The sequence below is a fragment of the Amblyomma mixtum genome, chromosome 2 (assembly GCF_055824585.1).
Source record: "Amblyomma mixtum isolate Tamu chromosome 2, ASM5582458v1, whole genome shotgun sequence".
NCBI lineage: Eukaryota > Metazoa > Arthropoda > Arachnida > Ixodida > Ixodidae > Amblyomma > Amblyomma mixtum.
The window spans coordinates 228,674,662-228,700,949 of record NC_143013.1 but is presented as its reverse complement, the minus strand read 5'-3'; the positions used below and the strand labels follow the sequence as shown (position 1 = coordinate 228,700,949).

Sequence of the window (26,288 nt, the reverse complement as noted above, 5' to 3'; positions counted from 1 at the left end):
AGCTCCGTGGAGGCTTTGCGTTCGCTTTATTTTGTTTTTTAGGTTTCCATGAATAAATAGTTTCATTCGCAGATAATATAGCCGCAAAATAAGCCAGCAGAAATAAAAATACGCGCGGACTATTTGCTTCTACGGACTACTACGTATTACTCCGCCGATGGCAGAGCGGCAAGCCGCCACGGGACTGTGTGAACGCCACTCCACGCGTTGGTCGCGACTCCGCCCACCGTACGGGGAGAATTAAAAAAAAAGGGCGGGAGCCGGACGTTAATTCGATTTAACTAGGGAAATCGGCCACACAGGGCAATAAATCGAAGTTTCTAAGAATGCTCGGAACGTGTAGATTGAGTTCCGGCGGCGAAAAGACGAGTTCAGATTCCTCTTCACTGCACCTTTAAGGTGGATGGCGGGGAGGAGTGTCGCTATAGGAGACCTCCCCGGAGCCTGCGGAGCGTAGCCGAAGGAACACCTCGACGGTCCGGGGGTAGCCTCACTGGCGTTAAAACTCGAGTTCCCCTTGTCTTCCCTGGGGGGAGCCGCACGGAGGGGACGCTGTTGTATAGACCTCCTCCATGTTTGCAAACAAGCCAGGTGGCGCTGCAGTCGCTAGCGGGCTCGCGGTAGGCAAGGGGCCAGGGAGTGGCGTCGAGTTGAGGTGGTGCAGCGCCGGTTTTCTAGGCTTGTAGGCGCGTTTTGAGTTTCTGAGAATCGTAACAATGGTTACAACCATCTAACAATGTCGTTGATGCTTTCAACTTAGTATTCCTCGAAGTACACAGGGTCCCGTTGGCCATGTACGGCGTATTTCGCCGCAGTGTATTGTATCATGGCTAGAAAGCGTTTCTGCCGTTGGTTCCTACCTAGGCGTTGAATAAAATGACAAGTTTTTGACACTCGGCACTAGACAGAATGATTTTACCTCGGGACAGTAGTGAGGGAAGCACTGGCGTTTTTTCGGCAGAGCCGACGTGCGCTCACCGTCTGTTGACACGCGTCACGCACAGCGAAAAGTGGGGACAGCGTCGATCATGTCCCGATCTCATATGTCTCGCGTAACCGCTGTTTTTAGCAGTCAGATCAGGCACGACCCAGGCCGACTTCTCCCTTTCTTAAACTGGTCGATTTGGTGAAAAGTTTGAATTCCTGAAATTATATTCTTTCGTAGACCTGGGTCTTCGGTTTGGTGACGAAGAAATATAGCAAAATATTCAGCAGAAATTCATAAAATTACGGTTTTTAGACCATTGGTCGGAAAAAATTGTGAGTTAATGGGGTTTCTGATGGTTCTGGTACGTCACGAATTCTGCGGGCTTCCGACGACGGAGCACAACAATGGTAGCATCACTACGAAGAGGGATCAGAGGTTTCGTTGATTTCAGTGCCACATTTCTTTGACCAAAAGGAAAGCGAAGAGGCCATAAACAAGGGAGTAAACTTAACGGTTTGTTTTGCGATCTAACACATTTTCAGGGATTGGCATCACACACCCCTTCGAAAATTTATAAATAATGGAAATAGAATGATTATATTTGTCGCGGACGATTCCAGAAACGTTGAGGAGTGCAATAAATCTTCCGATTTTTTTCCTACAGGAGCAGGAGTATGTTAGTTATTTTTATAACAAAAGTTTACGTGTGACTATGCAAGCATAAGTACTGATAATCTAAAAGAAAGAACTAATACCGCCATCATAGAGAACAGGGCTTTGGGGACATGCTGGCATAAAAAATTTCCGCACTCTCTACTTAATTATTCAAGACCCGGGGTGACTTGACGAGGGTGTTAATTATAATTACCCAAAAACTGTACGAGGTATAACTGAAAATAAAACGCATTACTGAAATTAGCAGAGGAATTTCATATTTGCACCAAATTTGGTTGCATATATCATGCATCAATAAAAAAAACTTTTCATTGCCTCATCTCCTGTCAATCTAGCTACGTGCCTCGATGGTAGCCCGCCTGCGGTTGCTGCTTTCCAAACAGGCTTCGCGATCATGTACTACTTCATGAAGCAGATTATGACACATGCACGGTGCAATGAAAAGCAGGTGGTTTTTAGCACACTTAAAGTACGCTGTTCGAAGCATGGCAACGTGAGCGCGCAAGATTGTCAAAACTTACCCGACTGCTTTCTACTAGAATCAAATAATTATATCGGTCATGTTAAGAAATAGTCTAAAGTATATATTAAATGCCCAAAAACGCTCCATTATATTTTCGTATAACTTCTACACACGTTAAAACATGCTGTGATATCAACAAATTAACGCACTCCTTGATGGTGAGTGGCCCTGCTGGCACCCGTGCGCACCAGCTCAGGGCGATAAATATGTGCACAGCTACATGCTTTTTTTTCCTCGCGCAATTTTAAGCGCACCATGCTGTTGTTCGGGTGAATGAGCACAACAATTTCCCTGCTATGAAGTACGTTGACTGGCAGCGCCGGTCGACACCCAGACTTCGCGCTTTTAGTACCGCGGCCCATTTCCTAACGCGGTATTTATTTGCGAGAAAACTATTAAGGCTAATCTGATTTTCCGTTTTATGATACTACGCGGATCCAACAGTGACGCAGCTGGTCAGTACATGCTGCATCTGCAGTGCGCAGCCACGATGCCGCCGCCGGTAGCGGCGGCAGCTGCGGTAGGCACGGGCAGGCGGAACCTGTTTTGCCTACCGCGCGAAAGTCGCTACTGACATCAGCGCCACCGCATCTTCGTGACGTCGCGGGGTGAAGGAGGTCTATACCTACCTCATCGCCACGGGGCTACGTTGCAGCCATGTATCTTCACGGCCCCGGAGCTGCGCGCTCACGTCGTCTGGTTTTCTTCCGTCTCCGTGCAAAGGATTATTAACGCGAAAGCATGTCTAGGCTATGTCAGCGGGGTCGCGTCAAGAAATGTGTCCGCTGCAGTTGTGACGTGTTCAGAAGAGGCAGCATCAAACGAATGGTTGTGATCGATAGAGGACGGCAAGAAGATGATGCGAAATGAAAAGAGAGAGAGAGAGAAAAGGACGGAAAGGCAGGGAGGTTAACCAGGCGATGCCCAGTTGGCTACCCTACACTTGGGGAGGGGAACAAAGGGGAAAATTGTCACTAAGATGATGCAATGATTAATTACCGCCAAGACAGAATGTCGAAAATGAATGTCGAAATAGCGTGTACGGCAAGCGAGAAGCAGGGAATCGTACAAAATGAGTGAAAAAATAAAAGTTCGAACTGGATTGAAACGTCTTTGGTGAATGAAATCCAAAGCTTGGTTTATGGTTTCGTTTATTGGGGTTTAACGTCCCAAACAAACTCAGGCTATGAGAGACGCCGTAGTGAAGGGCTCTGGAAATTTCGACCACCTGGGGTTCTTTAGCGTGCACTGACATCGCACAGCACACGGGCTTCTAGAATTTCGCCTTCATCGAAATTCAGCCGCCGCGGCCGGGATCGAACCCGCCTCTTTCGGGACAGCAGCCGACCGCCGTAACCACTGAGCCACCACTGCGGGGCTGAAATCCAAAGTAATCGATTAAAGACATTTCATTTATTTGGAGTAGTTAGTTAACTAATTAGAAAGAAAAGCAATGTAGGGTTGAATTGTTTGGACGACAGAAAAAAGTGGACGGAAAAGCAATTAAGGCGTCGAATTTGAAGAAGGAAATGGGTAATAAATCATCTACCGATAAGGTTAAAAAATAGACAATCAATCAATTGATTGACAATGAATCAACTGACCTATAGATAATCAGTTGACCGATAATTAATTATTTCACCGATAATTAATCGACTTATCATTAATTAATCAATAAAGAGAGGCGACGAGCGCCGAGGAGGCATCAATGCTTTCGCATTCTCTCAACGCGGGTTGGCGCAGTGACCTTTAATTTTGCTTCTGTGAAGACGCGCGCACTTTGAACCGTCTGTTCGCTCCCTCCCAGTGGCTAAGCCGGCTGCGTCCGCTGCGTGCCATAGTTTCTGTCTTCGTTTCCTTTCTTGACGAGTCGTCTAGCACTCACTGGTGACATAGGGGCAATCAAACCCCGAATTCGGAGTCCAACAGCCGATGAAGCGCCGCTCTGCTTCCCAGCCTCGAAGCTCCGTACCCTTTCTACTAGTGTCGAATTTATGGCTTAAGTGCTCCTACTATCCAATGCCAATAACTTAAGACAGAATGACTCATCTTATTTATTTAAAACAGCGCAAAAGACAGGGACACAGATAGAAAAGACACACACAGCGCTGTCTTTTGCGCTGTCTTTTGCGCTGTTTTAAATAATCATGGTTCACCAACTAGCCTGCACGTCTACCCTTGTAAGCTTCATCTTATTTGTCACCGGAACAGATAAGTGAACTGCTTCTTGACGAGTCTTAGGAATTATGTATCACCGCGATCGTCTCGATCTTTAGGCACTTGTCCGTTCTTGCTTTGCTTCTCGTTTCGTGTAGATTGTGTCCGCTTCAGTTTCTTCCTATTCGAGCGTTGCCGCCTTTGTCACCACTTCTTGGATCTCTGTTCCCCGGCGGAGTCCAAGGTTAAGTCCTCCTTTCCGTAGAGTTAGGATTTCGAAGCCCTTTGGAGGTAGACGCTGATGGTGCGATTCCTCCGAACGCTGCGCCAACTTTCTCCAGGTGCGATGCGCCATGACGTCTTCGTGGTTGTCCGGTCGGCCGCCGTATTGACTTTCTTGCCGTTCTTCATTGACGTGGTGGTCCCTTTGCTCTTGGGGCGAAGATTATGGTGCTAACAATAATGGATCGTCCTTTTCGCCTCCGAAAGCGTCCCAAGATGCGTCAACAATGTGCGCCCTAAGCCGAAAAAATACGAGATTTGCCGGATTTGCGGTACCTAGGACGCAGAGCAGATGTGTGCACCGACGCAGGCGACACAAGGTGCCAGAGCTGCGGGCTAGCTAACCCACCAGAGGGCCACCACTGCGACCACAAGTGCCCATTATTCGGCAAAGGCCACATCAGAGTGACAGAAAGTGCAAAGAACGCTACTGACCCCTTACATAGTCAAGAAAAGACAATAGCAGATCAGGATCAGAGCAGAACGAGAAGCTGCAAGAAGGACACCTAGGGCGCCATCGAGGACGGGACAACGCCTGGATGGAGAGACATCCGCAGGGAAGAGCAACAGACGCTCCCGCTCGACGTCCTTCCAGAGGTTGGTCAAATTTGTAAGGGAATTCCCCAAGGTGGAGTAGATTTGTAATAAGGGAGTAATTACTCATTGGCATCCACCCGAGCGCAGCCATACGGCTACAAAGGAAAGCTATACAGCTTTCTCAGAAACTTTGTAGTTAAAGAAACATTCGTCCTGGTCTGGGGTTCGAACCCAGGACCACCGCTCCCTTATTACAATTACTCCCTTATTACAAATCTACTCCACCTTGGGGGATTCATTTAAAAATTTGACCAACACAGTTCCCACTTCGAGTTATTGATCAATTCGCTCTCGTCCTACCATAAGCTTGCCGTCCTGGTTAGCTCAATTGGTAGAGCGACTGCTCCGGTGAAGCGGTGGTCCTTGGTTCGAACCCCGGACCAGGACGAATTTTTCTTTAACTACGAAGTTTCTGAGAAAGCTGTATAGCTTTCCTTTGTAGCCGTATGGCTGCGCTCGGGTGGATGCCAATTAGTAATTACTCCCTTCCAGGGGTTGGTGAGGAGCAGATCGTGGACAGAGTCCAACTCCAGGGAACGGGCAAGCTCCTGGGCCGGGTCCACGCGCAGGACGCCAGAAGCGTTACTAGCCTCCACTCTTCCTGCCAAGGGCACCCTGTATCCCTTTTGGCTAGAAGAATAATTCTTCCACTCCGGAAACTGCCAGGGAAATCGCAGCTCTGAAAACACCGGCGAAGAGCACATTTTAAAGATGGACCTAGGATTTTGCCAGTGTGCCAGGTAAATTTCGACCGGCAGATCATCCGAGCTAGGCCCTGATACCCGTTTGATTGTATTTAGGGCAGCCTACAGTTCCTCCGAAGTCGGAGGGACCAAAAGTGGGTCATGTACCTCAGGGGCAGCTTGCGGCAACGCGGTCAGCATGGAATGTGCTGCAGCAGCCGCTTCATCTACAGCGATTACTGTTCGCGCCATAGTCTCGAAGTGCGACAGAAACCGAGTACGATCTGGAAGCCGCGACAACAGATTGGGCGACTCACCACCCGGTATTTAGCTGTGTACACAGCTGTATGCTGCAAAGCGCAACACTTCAGGATGGGCACAAGGTCCGTGCCTGCATCGCCATGATGCAGCAGAGAGGGACGAAGCAGCAACAAGGCGTTTTATACTGCTCCTGTAGCTCTTCATACCATGCGCGCATAAGAAGTATCTGGCGGTGTGCCCTATGGACCATTCTATGTATCGCTGCCGCGTCCACCAGTTCATCGGAAATCCGATGGCGCAGTGCGCCACCCTCCATGGAGCTATACAAGCACCATAGCGCTTTCAGTATGTCCCACGTGTTCCGGCTACTGCGCAGACCTGGACGCCACGGCCGACTGTTTCCAGCTCCAGGTAGAGGCAGTACAAGCAATATCGGTCGATGATCTGAAACATAAAGCCTTGACGGCAAAGCCCTTTGACAACGTTCGTCTGTGACACGTACGCACAAAGCGTTTTATGCACATAAGCGCGGTCTAGTCTGCTGGCCGATGCACCACGGCGTTATGTCGAACAAAATTGAGTGCCGTATAGGAGCTAGTGAGCATCCACCAACGAAAACTGCTGTGCAAGGCGCCAAAGCTCACGAGAGTTCTAGCTGGACGTACCCCAGCCAGGACTTGCACATCGGCAGAGGTGTCAAGAACGCAACAGAAGTCACCCTCAATGATTAAATGTCGCCCATCGAGGAAGAACGCACCAAGGGTTTTGTAAAAGTCATTACCGCGGCTTGCATTAGCCAGCGCTTAGACACATAAGACGCGCAACCTGAAAGAGTACAAAACGGAGTATGTGGCTAAAAGGCGGCCAAACTCGTCATATGTCATGTGGTAAGCTCTGTTTAGAGCTATTGCCCCAACCCCACCTGAATGTGCCGTGGCAAAGAAGAGGAAGCAGCCCAATTTGAAAGTGCTCCTGTGAGCGCCAGCTCATCCCCGCCGACCGAGATCCTTCGCCGGAGGGCGAGCAACCCGAGCCGCCCGTGGGAGAAGAGAGTGATGTGAGGAGAGGATGAGGAGGACGAGCGCTCGCGCGGCGCGTGAAGAACAACAGACTCAGGTGTTGGACACGAAAGAAGCAACACGGCCTCTTGTTAACCCAGAGCTCCTTTGTAACGGAAAGACGAATAAACGTCTTTTGAATTGTTCGTTTATCCTAACAATTCAGGAGTGGGATAGAGTCAACGTTCGCCCGAACTTACGAAGTTAACCGGCAAGCCCCACCATGCCTGTCACCCGCACCGGAGCATCTTCAACGGATATGGCAAACGAAGATGGCGGACGACCGAGCAACGACGGCGGGAACGACGACGCCGATAACTCAAGTGAAGGCGGATCCGACAACGTGGTGACAAGTGGAAACTTATCCCCGATACCTCCGTCAACGATTAACGTGGCGGAAATCCTGCAGGCCAGCGTTCAGGCCGCAGTGAGAGAAGCCATCAATGGAATTGCCTTGCTTCAGACGCAGCAAGCAGCGGCCACACCCATCATCGGCGCGGGAGAGACAGCTCGGTTAGTGCCATCGTTTGATCCAGTGTCATCCAGCTCTCCGACAGTAGACGCTTGGATAAGACGCGTGGACTACTTGGCACAAGTCTACCATTGGTCCGACCGGCTGACATCTGGAAACGCACTCTCGAGGTTGGAAGGGCCTGCAAAGACATGGTATGACTCCCTCTCTTCCGTCAACAAAACATGGCCGGAATGGAAAGAAGAAATTAAGCGCGCCTTCCCCACTACCGCGGGATTCCAACGACTCCATCGAGAAATGGAGGAGCGACGACAAAAGCGTGGTGAGCCCATCGAGTGTTATTACTACGACAAGCTCTCGAAAGCTCGCCGTTGCAACCTCACAGATGAAGCTTGCATTGAATACCTCATCACGGGTCTATACGATGACGACCTAATTAGAGCAGTGAGCGTACGCACGTACGAGTCGCCGGAAGATCTTCTTCACTGCCTGAAACGCATCGAAGAAAAATTAGGAAACACTGCCCCCAAAAGTTCAAAATCATGTGGTCCCCCGAACCATTCTCGTTTCCCCGCATATGCCAACGCCCATGGCAACAAAAGCGAAGCAATGGCGTCGACCTTGAACACTACCGACCACAAGAACCTTTCTCCGAAGGCGAGGAGGAAGCCGCCATGGAATGAAAGAAGAGAACCCCTCTGCTTCAACTGCAGCGAGTACGGTCACGTGTCCCTCAATTGCCCGGCCCCACAGCGAAAGGCGAGATGCAACGCTTGCGGACGAGTGGGCCACGGAGAAAAAGACTGCAGGGCAAAAACGGAGAGAGGAGCGCGCGTCGCTCAGAACGCGTTGGGCTTTGACCTCCGAGCCGCTGAAGAGGCGAACGAAAAGTACAGGCGCCCAAATCTATAACTGGCGTGCGCGAGCGGCGACTTTTCTGTGCGTCAGCGCCATATGACGGGGCGAAGTTGGAAACAGGATGAGGCTAAGCGCATGCTCACAAAGCCCGCTCGGCTGGGCCCGTCGTCTGCCAGGCTGTTCCTTCTTAAGGACGTCACCCCTTATTATCGCGTTTCGACGAGCAGGCAGCGTGAGTAGACGAATGGTTTTGCTCGCATTTTACGTTCCGAAGAACAGCGTTGTAGCAACCAAGCGGGGAAATAAAACTGAAAGATAGGCCGAACACTCCCAATCATGCGATAAGCCGGAGAACATGGATCGTTTATGTGTTACTTGCTGACGCGAAAGCTTTTTTTTTTCATCTGCACAAAGGGCGCTTATCAACACTCTGCGTGCTTTATGCTTCAGCGTGGCGACGAAACTAAAAGGCCGCTGTGAAACTGAAGTGAAGCTGTTCTGCAGCCGTGCTCGCAGCAGTTCAGAACAGTTATCAAGATACCACTCCGTGTATGTCAAGCGACAAGACTCCGAATTATAGGGATGTCATTGGGTGGCTCATCACAGAAGAAGATGCTAAAGCAACTGGAGTGGCTGGGACTTCAGTGGGCAGAATCAGTCGTGCCTACTGGGACGAAGGTCGGATCGAAGATGCTCCTCGCTACCTCATCAGGAAAACAAAAGAAGAAGACTTGCAGAATGTTGCCTGAGCTAGTGATAACCCTTTCATAACGATAACGGTCCATGTTCTCCATTCATAATGATAACGACCCATGTTCTCCGGCTTATCGCATGATTGGGAGTGTTCGGCCTATCTTTCAGTTTTATTTCCCCGCTTGGTTGCTACAACGCTGTTCTTCGGAACGTAAAATGCGAGCAAAACCATTCGTCTACTCACGCTACCTGCTCGTCGAAACGCGATAATAAGGGGGGACGTCCTTAAGAAGGAACAGCCTGGCAGACGACGTCCCCAGCTGAGCGTGCTTTGTGAGCATGCGCTTAGCCTCATCCTGTTTCCAACTTCGCTCCGTCATATGGCGCTGACGCTCAGAAAAGTCGCCGCTCGCGCACGCCAGCTAAAGATTTGGGCGCCTGTACTTTATGATGGCGAAAGCGAACGGCTGCGACATACGAGCATACGTCGATCTCGGTAGCCAATGCGTAATTCTGCGGAAGGAGGATGCCAACCGAATCGGAGTCGCTTACACGAAGTTGGCAAAGCCGTTCACTATCGGGGGCTACGGGTCCGGACATGTGACACCGTGTGGGGAAACGAACATCACCCTCACGGTCGACCAAGCTACAGCGGACGTTCCCGTGCTGGCCGTGCCGGACGCGTCACAGTCCATACCCCTACTTGTGGGCCAACCTTTCACCGAGCAACCACACATCACGATTGTGAGGCGGAAGAACACAGTGCGGATTTTTGAGGAGCACAGGAACGAGGACAATAGAGACGACACGCTTCAGTACATTGAAATTCCAGAGCTCCCAGAACGACCTGTGTGCCTATGGGCGAAGGAAACAACGGTTGTGCCCCCAAAATACGTGGGTTTCGTTAAGCTCTACGCCACTGGTAGCGCACCACGCTCAGATGTCTTCGTGGACATGCAGCTCAGGTGTCAAGAAGGTCGAGAGCATTGCATACCACGCTGTGTCCTCAGCGTTGACGGGACCAACGAAACAGTAGCCCCTATAATGAACATTTCCAATCATGAACTGACCATCAAAGAGAACGAACGAGTCGCACGAGCGGAAATTTGCTACCCAGACGATGCATCGCCACGAGAGGGTGAGTCGGACATTAGCACTGACCAGCCCTTATTGATACCGAGCGAAGAGATTCAAGTAGGTCCTGGTGTTGCTCCTGAGGAACGTGCAAAGCTCGAACAGCTTATTTTTGAGTATCGGGACTGCTTCGCAACCACCGTTTCAGAGATTAGCTGTACAAATGCCGCTGAAATGAGCATTGAGCTAACAACGCTGGAGCCAGTGAAATTTCGTCCCTACCGACTCTCTTACGCCGAACGGGCACACACAAAAGAAATGGTTGAAGAACTAAAGCAAGCTGGCATTGTTGTCGACTCCAAATCGGATTATGCAAGTCCTATCCTACTGGCGCGAAAAAAGACAGCGGAGCAACGAATTTGCGTGGACTACGGTGCCCTCAACCGTGTCACAAAAAAGGACCGGTATCCACTGCCTTTAATTGAGGATCAACTGGACCGTCTGAGAGGGAAATGCTTCTTCACAAGCCTAGATCTTGCGTCAGGCTACTATCAAATTCCTATGACCGAGGAATCGAGACACAGGACTGCGTTCGTTACTCCAGACGGCCATTATGAATTCGTTCGAATGCCATTTGGCTTGGCCAACGCACCGGCAGTGTTCCAGAGAATGATCAACGCTGTACTGGGTCCTCTACGATACACCGTGGCTCTCGCCTACATGGATGACATCCTGCTGCCCACAGCGACCGTGGACGAGGGGCTTGACCACCTGAGGATGCTTTTGGATGTCCTCCGTGGAGCGGGATTAACGCTGCGATTAAGCAAGTGCCGTTTCTTCTTCGAGAAAGTCGATTACCTTGGCTACGACATTTCTGCCAGAGGAGTACGACCCGGAAGTTTAAAGATCCAGAGCGTCGCTGACTTTCCCGAACCAACGAACGTACACCAGGTGCGTCAGTTTTTGGGTCTGGCAAGCTATTTCCGAAGATTTGTAAAAGGGTTCGCCAGCGTCGCTAAACCTCTAACGCGACTGACGTCTAAGGACGCAGTTTGGAAGTGGACTTCAGAGCACGACGCCGCGTTCACTGAACTGAAGATGAAGTTGACTGAAAGGCCAGTTTTGGCGCATTTCGCGTTCGACGCAAGAACAGAGGTGCACACGGATGCCAGCAAAGACGGCCTAGGAGCAATACTTCTGCAAGAACAAGCAGATGGGCAGCTTCATCCTGTCATCTACGCAAGCCGGCGGACAACTGACTACGAAGAGAGATACCACTCGTACGAACTAGAAGCGCTTGCGGTTGTTTGGGCGTTAGAAAAGTTTCGAGTGTATCTAATCGGGATGAACTTCAAGGTGCTCACTGACTGCAACGCAGTACGGGCAACGATGAGCAAAAGGAATCTGCTTCCCCGTATTGGCAGATGGTGGCTGCGACTGCAAGAGTTCACCTTCGACATGGAATATCGTAAGGGGGCGGCAATGGCTCATGTTGATGCACTAAGCCGCTCTGCATACGACCCTCCAGAAGATACGGATATTGTTCCTGGCCTTCATGTCTTTGCAACATGCATAGCGACCGAAGACGTGCTAACCGTTGCCCGGCTGAATGATCCAAAGGTTCAAGCTTTGAAGGAAAGGCTAGAAAAAAAAGAAGACCTATCCAAAGAAGACAGGCGCGTCAAAAACGAATACCGGTTGCGTAATGGCAGTATTCAAGAAGAACCAAGAAACCGACATGAACGAAGGACTGCTGTGGGTAGTTCCAGACCAGACTCGCTGGAGAATCGTCAGGACATGTCATGATGACATTGGCCATTTTGGAGTGGAGTAAACCTTGAAGAAACTTAGGGAAAGGTATTGGTTTTCCAGCATGAAGCGTTACGTTAGAAGATACATAGCTTCTTGCATCGAATGTCTTTTCCACAAGACGCCATCTGGAAAGAGACCGGGCAAACTTCACAGCATTGACAAGGGCAACAAGCCATTTCGATCAATACACATCGATCACCTAGGCCCATTTGTAAGAAGCAAGTCCGGAAACGCCTACATAATTGTAGTCGTCGACTCTTTCACAAAGTTCGTACTGTTGCGTGGAGTCCGCAATACATCAGATTCACCAGCGGCGCAGTTTCTACACGATGTGGCAGGAATCTTTGGCCCACCTGCTATGGTGATCACGGACCGCGGAACTGCTTATACAAGTGCCAAATTCAAAGCGGCGTGCCAAACTTACAACATCGTGCACGTCAAAAACGCTACTGCCACTCCGCGAGCTAACGGGCAAGTCGAAAGATATAATCGCATGATAACCCCGGCAGTGGCAAGCTTGACGAAAGATGCAAACGGCAAAGACTGGGACTCTGCGTTGCCTCAGGTGATGTGGGGCATAAACAATACGCTCCACAAAGCCACTAAAACTACTCCGTTCGGACTGCTCTTCAACTTCAGGCCGCGAGGCATCAAGGGCGACACCGTGGAAGACGCCCTCGCCGAGGAATTTGACGATGAAGTTGAAACCAGGCGAGCCGCAGCGGCGGAGAATATCCGAGAAGACCAACGCAAGCAACAGGAGCGGTACAACAGGAAGCGGGTGGAAGCGCCGACATACAATCCCGGAGATGTTGTACTAGTTGAGCGAGAACCGGCAGCAAGTGGGGAGTCAAGGAAACTGAAAGAAAAATACAAAGAACCGTACATCATCCGAGAAAGGCTTCCCAACGACCGCTACCGCATCGAAAACGTGCCTCCGGGGCGGCAAAGGCGAAGAGCATACGGCAGTATTGCACCGGTTGACAAGCTGAAGCTTTGGGACCAGGAATTCAACGAGACAAGTTCGGAAGAATCGGAACGCGAGGACGATTCCGACCGGGACGGTCGGTGGCACAGGATGGCCGAATGTGAGCGCCAGCGCATCCCCGCCGACCGAGATCCTTCGCCGGAGGGCGAGCAACCCGAGCCGCCCGTGGGAGGAGAGAGTGATGTGAGGAGAGGATGAGGAGGACGAGCGCTCGCGCGGCGCGTGAAGAACAACAGACTCAGGTGTTGGACACGAAAGAAGCAACACGGCCTCTTGTTAACCCAGAGCTCCTTTGTAACGGAAAGACGAATAAACGTCTTTTGAATTCGTTTATCCTAACACTCCTAAATGCTATTTCATCAGAGAGTGCGGTAAATTTGTTCCTTGAAGACAAAGAAAATCACAACCAATCATTCGTGCCAAATGAATTACCTTGTATAGCTTAAGGATACTACGGACGCCTTGCACATTTAATCTATGTAATTTGAAATATATTGCCACTTTTAAATTTGGAGAAATTTATAAGAATGTGTCAACCTAGACGGCATCACTAGGGTGTCATACACTCACATGAAGCTTGATCTTCCGCCCCCCCCCCCCCCCCCCCCCCCCAATGGACAGCTAGGCTTTCTTTGTAGGCTGCTCCTTCGGGGACCGTCTTGTGCACTGTTCAAACCCAATGCCGAGGTGAGGCCACGCTTCAAGTCACGTGAAAGTCCCATGTCAGTGTCACACTCACTTAGGTCGGATGAAAATCTCGGGCAACTATGAACACCCTGGCTAAAGGTGTCACGAAGTGTCTTTCACGGTCCAGGCAGCGCTGCACTGGGGACGATTTTCCTGCTCTTTTCGAGGATGGGAAGAGGGGCCGCCGTTATAGCCGCCGATGGTGTCAGCAGAGGAAAGGCGTGAGCGGTAGCGTCCAGGCATCAGCGGCGCACGGGGCACGCCAGCGTTGGCTGGTCGCCACTGCAGCGCCAACAGGGACGCACACAGCCGTCACTCGTGTGGCTACGTATGCCACAACATCAACAGAATGGCACCGTGCATTGCGCCCTGAGGTGCCTCGAGGAGCCACACCTGCAACAGACGGGCATGCCACGGTAGTCGATGACTCGGCGGCCTACAGCCCGTAGGTAATTTGTAACGGGGTTTGCGTTCTTCATTTCCATGCGGACAAACCGTGTGCCGGTCAGTATCTCACTGCGTGTTCACGCCTGGCCCACGGTGACGGAGAGGGCCTTCCTGTGCAGGCTAAGAACTGGAACAGGGCAGGAGAGGGCAGACGACCATGGTAACTTGTGGCCCCACTTCAACGATGGAAAGCCACTCGCCGCCGATGACAAGGCAACCGGCGTCGACGATCAGAGACAGGGAGGCGTGGCTCTTGACAATGACTTGACTGGACTGGGTGCGGATGTGCTGAACAGAGTAAACATCTGACATCGAAGACTAAACCCTTCGAAGGACTCCATGGTGCCATGAATGCCCCTGGCGTGACACACGCGGGGACGTCACAGACGGATAACGCTAGACAAGGCGGATGCACAAGGGTGGCGAAAGCTGGGCCCAAAAACGGTTTTGCGCGACTGCAGCGCCGCCAGAATCTGCGGGGCCAAACACTCACATGAAGAAATACAAAAGTAAGTACAGATTAAATTTTATAAAACAACCAAAAGAAATAGATACTTTATTCCCAGGTTTTACAAAATAGGTAAGTTATTTTAGCCATACTTTGCACCGAATTTTGTGCTTTTTTGCAACGCTGTTGTTGCGCGCTCTGTTTATCAGTGTGTGGTGCATTTGCAGCGGGACTTCGAAGGCCTTGTTTTGGTTTTCGGCCAGTGGCGGGAGCTTACGAAGCGATTCCTTATTGCCAGCTGTCTGCAATGGCGCGTCTGGGAAAGCGTACAGGTCAAGCTCGCCAGTTTCGAAATGACCCCTTTGAGAAGTTTTGTCGTCCTTCCTTGCTCGTCGCTTCTCTGTCACCGCTTGGCAAGTTTGCACCCCCCTGCAGCGCTGTAGCAGTTTGGTTGTATCGTTTCCTTCGGTGTACGGCCAGTGCGAAACCTTTTCCCGTCGTTGTGTCAGGCTTCGAGCACATCGTTCCAAGCGCTTAGCTCTTCTTTTCAAGAAGAGCTTGAGGCATCTGAAGAAACCTTCCTCGGTGGCACTTTGCAACAGGGTGGGTTGTGCCATCGGTGCCTTACTACACTGCTTCCAGCTTACTTTCACAGGTTAGTTCTTGCAATTCTTGTCTGCTGTAGACTTGCTTTTGTTGGTATTTCCGCTCCTGTTTCGTAGCTGCAACCCTTTCATGCGTACTTGGCTCCATGTTGTCGGGGATATTTAAGTAAACCGCAGGGCATGCACTTGCAGTCCTAAGATGTGCGAAAGAGGACCACCATTTTTCTTATTTACAGTTGATTTCGGGCAGCCGACTGTCACCATCGTGAACTTGATACCGGGCTCTCAGGAGCAACCACGTGCCTTCTACTGACCGCAAGGCCAATTTAAAACCAACTGTGCTGCCTAACAGCTCCGAGCATGACATTAATAGATTTTCCAACACCATGAGGCCAATTTGAGGATACCCTTGCAACTGAGAGTGTCGAAACTCAACCACGTGCATTTGGGCCGCCTTGACGGTGCCTTAAAGGGACACTGAGGAGAAATTGAAGTTGGCTTGTATCGACAGAGTACCAGCTCCTGATTACAAAAACGCCACTCATACTGACAACAAAGCTCTTGTAACGTAGAAAAGAGAAAGAACCAAAACACAGGTATCGCCGCCACAGGCCAAACTCGCAAGTACAAGCGTTATGACGTCATAGGACAAAGCAGTGCTGCTAGAACCAATGGTTCTAGCAACTCTAGGACCCGAGAAGCCACAAATCACTGAGGCGCAGCCAATGCATGCGCAAATCTCCTTGACGTCGCCAGATGGCGCCACTTGCCCGGCAGCTACGCGCGCGCCTGCAGCATTGGGACCAATCAGCGCCTGCTCACCGCCGGGCTCCCGGTATTCCGCTAGCGGTAAGAAGGAACACTGTATGCTAAAGGTGTCTATCTGCGAGAACTTCGTTGAAGACTTCGAGAGCGGGATCCATCGTAACGCTGGCGAAACGCCGATGCAAACGTAAACGAAGCGACGGTAGCGACGGCCGCAATAGCCGATAGATGCCTTCAACGTGCGGCCGGCGGTAGCTTTATTTTCGGCTGCTGCTAGGCCGCACTGCTGGCCGCCAGATATCACGGAGTCTGCGTTACGTCATGGTCACGTCATGTTTCACGTCACTTAGTCCTGTGTCGTCATAGGAGAATCCCAAGTTTGAATCAGAGCGGCGGGAAAAACTTTTCAACTTCGAATCCAAATTTCATAGAAATAAATGCATCTTTCGCTGCCGGCCAAGTGGCAACAAAGACATGACATGCCGAACTATCGGATTTTGCTATAAAAAAAATATTGATAGTGCTCTACTCACTGTCCCTTTAACTGAATTCGGTCAGCAGTAGTTGTTGCCGTTCTGCATATACACGATCGTCAATGCAGTCTTAAACTCATTTCGCTGCTCCGCTCTCGTCAGTCTTTGAGCATAGGAAAGCAGGTAGCCGCGTGGTATCAGGGAGAGCGTAACCGAACTTTGAGGCGCGGAGGCTTGGCGCGACCATTTACTGCCATAGTTAAGATATATTGTACTGCATTTAAGTGAAAGGAATTATGGCATATTTACGTCTGGAGTATATGATATTCATTTCGGTGCAGTTGTGCAACGTGCATGCTGCATCATGTGCAGGTGCAAAGCCTGGGTGCAGTTCTGCCGCAAACTCAGCCTGGAGAAGACGCCGTGCCAGTTGCGAGACATGAGGGTTTGTTCCAAGCACTTCGAACCGTCTGCATATCTGCGACCAGGATGGTTGCGTCACGTTCGATGCTGTGGCTACGCGAGGAAGGTCCGGCGGTATTGAATGTCATTGCATTTAAATGTAAACTGCATTTCATGTATGCTTTAGTTTGATTAGAATTGCTTCAAAATTACTCTCGTTGGCGACAAGTAACAGGCCTCGAGGTTTTCCGCAAGTCCCATTTATGGTGAAATGAACGGCGGCGCAACAAGAAGAACACAACAAGAGAGGGGACACCACATGCGCACACTACCAACTGTTTTATTGCATGGAAAGGAGGCATATTTATACAGCTCAGGCATGACACTAATCGCATTATCGCTCAGAACCCAACACGTGGAAAAGAAACAGCAACATCAGGATAAAAGAAAAAAGAAAAAACCCTTAACCTCTGCAGAAAAACTAAAAGATTTTGATAACAGAACTTTGAGCAGGCCATCTCGTAGCAAAAGCAGAGTCAAACAATCGTAGCAAAGGCAGAGTCAAACAAGAGAAGCAAAAGCAGTCAAAAAAAAAAAATACAATCGTAGCAAAGGCAGAGTCAAATGTATTAAGCAAAAGCAGTCAGAACCCGAGAAACAACAAAACGGAAAGCAAAAAACAGTAACAAAGTTAACAACCCGCCTAAAACAAACAACAGACGGCCGCTAGAAATGCAGGGCTGAAAAGATGCACAGCACATGGCGTTACAAAAAACTGTCAAGAAAGGACACTTCATTTCTACGGAGGGATACTGAGGAGTCGCTAACACAAGTGCTTCCCTTCTTATTGATCATAAAGGCCTCAAGAATTTCGCGTGCCACCTGATCGCGACTCCTGCCGAGAATCCTTATTCCGTTAAGCACTGGCTCACACTTGCAATCTTTACAATGTAGGGGCAAATTCGACCCGCCTCCGTTTTCTAACGACTTTTCGTGTTCCCGTGTTCTGTCGTTAATGCAGCGACCTGTCTGGCCTATATAGACCCCCCCGCACGTCAGTGAGATTTCGTACACCACTCCGACGGCACAAGAAACGAAATGCTTGCCGTGCCTCTTTCCGCACATGGCTTTCTTCTCTTCGCTGATCCGCGAGCATAACCCGCTCAGCTTTCTTGGCGCAGAGAAAACGACAGGAACGTCGTACCGGCCAGCAACTTTCTTCAAGTTGTGCGCCACACGGTGTATATAAGGGACCACTTGTGGTCGCTTTGATCCCGGCTTAGCATGGAATTTCTTCTTCTTTCCTTTCATTTTTTGAAGGAGGGTCTCCGCTACGCTACAAACAACGAACTTCCTGACAACAACAGCTTGCAGTTTTTAGATATTAATATCAAGCTTTTAGAAGGACGTGTTTGTTGGATGTATTCCCCACGAGCAAAAAAGGAACTTCTTCCGTACGGATCAGCGCACTCTAAGACAGTAAAAAGGGCGATCGCTTCACTTTGCCTCGAGTCCGCATTGCTTAAGTCCTGTGCTCACATGGCTGAGGCTAGCTTTAACAATCAGATCGAAAGGCTTCAAATGGCTGGCTTCCCGTGTTCTGTTGTTTGTAGCGTAGCGGAGACCCTCCTTCAAAAAATGAAAGGAAAGAAGAAGAAATTCCATGCTAAGCCGGGATCAAAGCGACCACAAGTGGTCCCTTATATACACCGTGTGGCGCACAACTTGAAGAAAGTTGCTGGCCGGTACGACGTTCCTGTCGTTTTCTCTGCGCCAAGAAAGCTGAGCGGGTTATGCTCGCGGATCAGCGAAGAGAAGAAAGCCATGTGCGGAAAGAGGCACGGCAAGCATTTCGTTTCTTGTGCCGTCGGAGTGGTGTACGAAATCCCACTGACGTGCGGGGGGGTCTATATAGGCCAGACAGGTCGCTGCATTAACGACAGAACACGGGAACACGAAAAGTCGTTAGAAAACGGAGGCGGGTCGAATTTGCCCCTACATTGTAAAGATTGCAAGTGTGAGCCAGTGCTTAACGGAATAAGGATTCTCGGCAGGAGTCGCGATCAGGTGGCACGCGAAATTCTTGAGGCCTTTATGATCAATAAGAAGGGAAGCACTTGTGTTAGCGACTCCTCAGTATCCCTCCGTAGAAATGAAGTGTCCTTTCTTGACAGTTTTTTGTAACGCCATGTGCTGTGCATCTTTTCAGCCCTGCATTTCTAGCGGCCGTCTGTTGTTTGTTTTAGGCGGGTTGTTAACTTTGTTACTGTTTTTTGCTTTCCGTTTTGTTGTTTCTCGGGTTCTGACTGCTTTTGCTTAATACATTTGACTCTGCCTTTGCTACGATTGTATTTTTTTTTTTTTGACTGCTTTTGCTTCTCTTGTTTGACTCTGCCTTTGCTACGATTGTTTGACTCTGCTTTTGCTACGAGATGGCCTGCTCAAAGTTCTGTTATCAAAATCTTTTAGTTTTTCTGCAGAGGTTAAGGGTTTTTTCTTTTTTCTTTTATCCTGATGTTGCTGTTTCTTTTCCACGTGTTGGGTTCTGAGCGATAATGCGATTAGTGTCATGCCTGAGCTGTATAAATATGCCTCCTTTCCATGCAATAAAACAGTTGGTAGTGTGCGCATGTGGTGTCCCCTCTCTTGTTGTGTTCTTCTTGTTGCGCCGCCGTTCATTTCATCATGCACCAACTCGCCCCTCAGGCCATTCTTCTGAAGTACCCATTTATGGTGTAATGGTCTAGGGTTCAGCAGGTTTGTTGATGCTGAAGCTTGTTTTTCAATATTGTCATGCAGGTGTAAACATAGCTGCTATATTCTTTCAGTTGAAGAAATGAAATGTGAAGAGCAGTCTGGTGCTCTATGGCCGATGGGTATGGTGCGCCTCTTTGATTTCGTTTTTGCCTCAGCTGTAGCTCTCATACCATGTTTTCTGTACATTTAAATTTTCCATCTGGCAACATTTGTAGCACTTCAGGGCTTTTTCCTGTTTGTACTGCGACCATTGACATCATTAGCCAGCTTAAGCAGTGCTACTGTTTGTGCTGCCTGTGACATGCGTTTTCGTTGGTGTGCTTTTCACTATATTTGTTTGGTTGATGTAATGAAGCAGGAATATGAAAACGATGCTTGCCGTACACTGTTGTGAACTTCGCTCATGAGCCTTTTCTTTGTGGATCATACCTTGCTGCAATCGGAGGTCAAGTACTTCGAAGGGTACTTGCTGGAAATTCTGCAAGTTTATCACTACAAAGTTTGTATTTTTTTATATGTGTGTCGTGTTCTGTGTACTTTCTCAAGAGTTCTTGTGGCAAAATATGGCAAGATCAGAATGCATTTTTACCCGGGTGGCTAACCCTTCTTTTTCTATATAAAATTACAGTACAACTGGTGTGAGCAACAATAGAGTAAGCAACAATGAAGCAGAGTGGCATAGGTAAGGTGTATTTTGTATTGAGTGTACATGCCACTTAATACCCTTGGCTCGCTGGGACTTGGCGTTCGAGGTAGGAGCAAGCAGTGGGAACTACCTAGGTCATTTGCGAGCCTCGACTGTTGGTTGACAATTCCTCATCTTCACGCTAAGCGCAGTTCTCCTTTGGCGGCAACACGCTGGCTCGTATTGAAACACATCGAGTCCGGATATGCTCGTCATCTTCAAATTTTTGTTGATGGCTCTGTAGACAAGGCCACAGGAGCTAGTACTGCTGCTTTTCACAATCCTTCTTTAAAATTGTCCTGGTCTGTTCGCTTTACAAAGTCGTGTCTTCCTCAACGGCCGAAAGCGTTGCCATTGAGGCGGCTTTCAAGAAGCTAGGTTCTTGTACGGCTCAGGCTGTGGTTATTCTTTCGAATTCAAAAACTGCCCTTCAATGGTTAGAGCATGGGTTCCCTACTGATGTTTTCTGTTTTAGCTATCTACGCTTGTGGCATAATCTGAGGAGCAGATGCTTCTCTATACGCTTCCCAATCAACCAGTGTACATTCGTCGGACGTCCGAAGTATGTCCTTTACTGGATGTACGGATATCCGTGGGAGATCCGCCGACGTCCAACGGCTCTCGTACGGACCTACGACGGAGGTACAAATATAATTATTTAGACTGCCGACAGATATCCATCTCGGATATCCGCCGGCGGATCTTTTGAGGATATTTGCAGGTAATGCATTCTTCACCATTATGAGGCAAGCCAGAACTACAACCACCAATCAGTGCACCTCGCAGGGCCACTGGGCTTATTAAAAGCCCGCAGAGTGTCTGAAATCGGACATACACCTTGCTGTATGTAATATGCATGAATCTGTAAAGCAATTGACCAAAATGACAAAGCATATCAAAGTCTGGATGATTTTATTATGACATAAATGCCGTCTTCAGTCTTCATGAGGAATTCATCAAGCTGGCCATACATTTAGTTAACGCAGCAGGAAGGATACTGTACAGACCATGATGAATTTGTAGCCAAGCCGGGGACGTCTTCTGCAGAAAACAGTAAACACTAAGTTCAGAATATGTCATTAAAGCAAGCGAATTTGACAGACACCATTCAGTTCTATGCAGTAACTCCACCGTGCCAAGTAAATTAGTCATCTGTAGCTACGAAAGCATGTTTACATCTTGAACAACTAGAAAGTTGTAAACAACAGAGGTGAGAATATTTCTTGCAATAAAAAATATTTTGCTTTTCCAAAAAAAAACTGCTAAAACAAATGCCCCACTGCAGAGCTTTGTACCAGTTCATGAAAAATGCGTTTACATTGCAAGACACCACAGCTACTCCCACAGGCAGTCACTTCCACACTGATGGCCAAAAAAATTCAAGTGTAAGAGTAGGGATCCTTACCACACCATTGCAAGCTAGCTAATGACTTAGGTTGGGCACAAGGTACACTCATAGAGAAAAGTTTGCTGGATGTAGATTTTCCGAAAATATTTATTTTTGCATTGCCTCGCCAGGCAGTCAGCTGAAATTTGTTCAATACGATTGAGTATCCATGTCCTCTCATGATTCTAGGCTTTTGATTAAATTGCTCTGGCTAACAGCACAGAGAAATTATTTTACAAAGAAATCTCATCCCACAAATTTTTATCCATTGCTGTACAAGAACACTGCAGTATAGCTAGACACCCTCCGCTGCACAGAGCAAACAGAAGGAACGTATCCATTATGTGACAGGGTCAAACTTGCACTGTAGTTCAAACTTACCTGAAGGTTGCTGCTGTACGCTGCAGGTACTATATAGCTGCTAGCTTAGGTCAGTCACATCCACATTGTATAGACAAGAAAATAAAGTATGAGAGAGCAACTTATACAGCACGTTGTCAACGATGCAGCAAAACACAATCTCTGTCGAAACTACAATGCCCACAGGGTTCATTGATGAATCACGCATCAGGGCACTGACAGCATATTTGATGATCCACAGCTGCACAGAAGTAAGGAAGAGAGGTCTGGTCACAATCCAGGAACATGTGGCTCTAGGATTGCCATATATGGTCCTGCTACCTGGCTCAGCATTGAGCCCTGTGGGCATAACATGTTTGGCAAAGTTATACCAAAGCACTGCAAGAGCTCATTGATTGGGAAGTGAAAAATGTGTGACTGAAGCTCGCAAACTTAACACAACAGTTAAGCTGTCCTAAACAATGCTACTGCACAGTGCAAAGTAATGTGTAGTGGATGGTTGGAGACTTCCATTTGGCAAGCCTAATGAACAAATTGACAAGCTGTGGAAGTATGAACAACTTTTATATGACATTTTCAACCTACCTGTGCTTTCCATGGCTTGGCATAATTAATGTAGGCACCAATACACTCGGTAGCCGGGCCACATCCACACTGCAAAGGCAACAGAAAAGTAAGAAAAACTCAGTCACGAAGCACTGAAAAACTAACACCGTTCTGGCACTATGCTTTTCCTGCGCTCTGTTTTATCGCAGTTATGAACCTACGCGCAATTGCCTGAAGATTCACACCATGCAACTGCACACCGTCTCAACTTTTTTTCACAAACACGAGAAACGTTTGCGGCAGCTAATGCATAGTGCATGTAACTTCCACTCCGTGGCAAACAAGTTGCGCAACAGAGTACAACTGCGTTAATGCGCTTCACTCATCCCACAGCAACATCCTGAAAGTAATTTTCAAGCACAGTTACTTACCTCGCAAGTGGTAACACCATGGCCGCTTCTTTCATCCAAAGCAACAAAGCATGTCTCGGCAAGGGGTCAGGTGCAATACGACATCGGAGCATTTTCACGAGAGCTTCAGAGGCAAACGAAGGTCTTTTCGAGCGCGTAGGTGACACATCACATTTGTAGCACAGCCAAGCAACCACAGAGCGAACAAACCGCACATTGCAGCAAAAGTAAAGGTCGAAAGGAACACCACGCGACGAAAACCAACGAGACCATCGCGCCACAAACATTGGCTTGGATTGGATTGACTTTTAGGCTTACCGCTCTGCCGCGGCCCCTAGTAGGAGTTTATTCGGGTTTGTTTTCATGGAAGGCAGCATGCATGGCTACATGCCTCGGTTACCTTGAAGGATTGCTGCAGGATAAAAGGGTGTTAATTATGAGCACTGGCGCCAGAAAGCCAAGCAATTAGTTTAATTCTGGTTCTTTTACATCAACACCATAGTTGATGATCTTAATCAATTGAATATTACTAGTTGGTGGAAGAAATGTGACTGTGTGAATTTTGTCATTTCGAAAATAGAATTTCTTTTAAAATGTTCGTCTGAGGGTAAACAAAATATATATGCCATGTAAGCTCACATCCCAAGAGGGATGTTTACGGATACTCCTCGGACATCCGCCGGCGGATGTCCGCCAGCCATCCGATAACGAACGTCCCTCGGACATCCCAGCCTGGCACTGGAGATTCGGACCTTACTCGGACCTCCCACGGATATCCGTGGTTCACTGGGTTCCAATGGGTTCCCTCGCATATAAGTGTCATCGGCAACGAGATGGCGGACAGCCTCGCCCATAGAGCGCTGTCTGGGAACCCTTCGAGAAAAGTTAATGAAGATGACAACAGACTCTTCAGAGAGACAGTGTTGAGTCACTTCACTTCTTTGCGGGGCTAACACTTCGAGTTTGGCTACAGCGCTCAGAGATAAGTATCTCTGCAGCATTCAGAACTCCCGCGGGTCGGCGTACTCGTATGCAGGCTCTGAGAATGAGGAGCTGGAGAGACCGTTCCAGCTTAACGACCTAAAAGCGGCCTTGGCAAAAATGAAGCCTAGCACAGCGCCCGGACGGTATAGAGTGACGGTTAAGCTCCTTGCTAACCTCCCGGACCCGGCATACCTGTGCCTCCTTCATTACTTTAACGACGTATGGGACGGGGCACACCCCTCCCAATGGACTGGAAAACCGCTTTAGTCACTTTCATACTGAAACCCGGAAAACCCATCACTATTGAGATTCTCCGTCCTATTTCAATGACTTCTTGTGTGGGGAAGTTGGTGGACACCATGGTCAGAGACAGACTTTCAAAACATCTAGAATCCAAACACACCTTTGCGAACACCATGTTCGGATTCCGCCCACACTGATCCGCGCAGGATGTTCTGTTGCGATTACACAAGGAAGTCTTGGATCCGGTCGTACACCCCAGTGACGACAAGGTGGTCCTCGCCTTGGACCTCAAGGGGGCGTTTACGGGATCAACGACATCATCCTCAAACATTTGTCACAGACGAACTGTGGTCAAAGACGCTTAGGTACATCAGACAATTTATCACTCATCGGCAAGCCTATGTACGTATCCAAGACCAGGAGCATGGCCCGTACCCTCTAGGTACCAGAGGAGCTCCACAGGGAGCAGTCCCCTCTCCCCTTCTCTTTAATCTCACCATGGCTCACCTCCCCCCCCCTCCCACTGCTTAGTGACGTCTCAGGCATCAGGCATGCCGCGACATAACGCTCTGGCAACGCATGGGTTCTTGGGCCAGTCGAGGCCAATCTACAACAAGCGGCTCCTATCGTGGACGGATGAGCTCACCGCGGTGGCCTGGAATGCTTCCCGACCAAATCAGAATTCGTGCACCGTCGGCCCAACCCGAAGTGACCCACCAAAATTGACCTCTCCCTTACTAGCAGCCCTATCCCTGAACACGATGAGGGAAGAGTGTTGGGACTCTTTTCACCGCAACCGCAAGATCGATGCAACCCTGGAGAAGCTCCACAAGATTGGAGACCAGGTGGGCCGCAGGATCCGTCGGTTATATAAGAAGTGGGGGAGAGGGGGGGGGGGGGCGGTGCGATACATTTGCAGCCAGCCGGAAACTCCATTCGGTACCCTACCGGCACTTGCGGAAATGTGACGAGAACGTCCTAGAGGTGATCCCTCGCAAAATCTATAAGAGTGGCCTCATCCTCCTCATAAAGACGTCCAATCAATGGCTCATCGATTTCGGGGTGAACAACACATTTGCGGAGCTACGCGAGGCGCACTTAAACAATGTATACTTGCTGTTGAACGAATCCTCAGCCGGCAAAAGCCTCCTAAACCATCTGCACATTGCCTACAAAGCGCATGCAGAGGAAAGGACCACGGTTCCACGGGATTGGCGCCACGTGCTACAGGTCCAACCTCTGCCACAGAGGATGACAAAGGAGACTCACGAGGGCAGTCGAACCGCGCGCGTGACGGCCCTTAACGACCGCTATGGCTCTAGCTACGGAGTCTTTAGACGGATGCGGTTGGTATGGTATAGGGATGGTATACGGCCGCAGTAATCCATCAAAATACGTACTTTCAGGGACTCACTTTCCGTGTCGCCAACATTACACTCGCGGAGGAGGTCGCCATAGCACTCGCCGCTGCAGAGCAAGACTCCTGGGTTATCATTACGGACTCCCGGAAATCCTGTCGAAATCTAGAATAAGGACGCATATCTCAACGCGCCACCACAATTTTACATAGATGCGAGTACCAGGATCGCCTGAACACACGTGTCGTCGTCTGGACCCCAGCATATGCGGGACTAGAGGGAAAGGAGGCTGCAGACGCCTCCCTCAGCCCGCGTGCTCAACCACCGGTCATCTCCTCGACACTCGCCGCCTGAGGTATCAGAGCCTAATCCGATATCACCTACAAACAAATTATTCAATTTTACCAAAGAAAGCATGGCCTTTCATCCGCTTGCGAAAGGGCTAACGAAAAGAGAGGAGCGTGGGCTCCTTCGCTTTTGGCCAACAGGGTACTGTGCCCGGTAGTGCTGCAATATTTTAATCCGGTTTTTAACGGGGAGTGCCCGTATGAAGGACTGTGTACGGGAGGCCTAGGCATGGCACAAAAGAACTCTCTCCATCGACGAACACCAGAGACACTGTGTCTTTCTCAAAATTATCGCCCTGCTCCGTCAGCGAAGGCGGTTGTGT

General features: G+C 49.3%; 1 protein-coding gene and 1 long non-coding RNA gene across 3 annotated transcripts; one reads left to right on the top strand and one right to left on the bottom strand.

The window, feature by feature from the left end:
* The first annotated feature begins 7,423 nt into the window (after positions 1–7,423).
* Positions 7,424–13,592, top strand: LOC149362843 (uncharacterized). The gene is made up of 3 exons (XM_089568393.1): positions 7,424–8,526; positions 9,688–11,920; positions 12,819–13,592. The coding sequence occupies exons 1-3, from the start codon at positions 7,424–7,426 to the stop codon at positions 13,257–13,259; spliced, it is 3,777 nt and encodes a 1,258-aa protein (XP_089424519.1). The 3' UTR covers positions 13,260–13,592.
* Positions 13,593–21,225: 7,633 nt separating this feature from the next.
* LOC149362842 (uncharacterized) lies at positions 21,226–23,454 on the bottom strand. Of its 2 annotated transcripts, XR_016289054.1 has the most exons (3): positions 23,055–23,454; positions 22,663–22,731; positions 21,226–21,371 (listed from the first exon to the last, which is right to left on the bottom strand). It is a non-coding gene; the product is annotated as an uncharacterized LOC149362842 (long non-coding RNA). The 2 variants fall into 2 exon arrangements; XR_016289053.1 differs by lacking the exons at positions 22,663–22,731; positions 23,055–23,454 and adding an exon at positions 22,099–22,633.
* Positions 23,455–26,288: the final 2,834 nt, after the last annotated feature.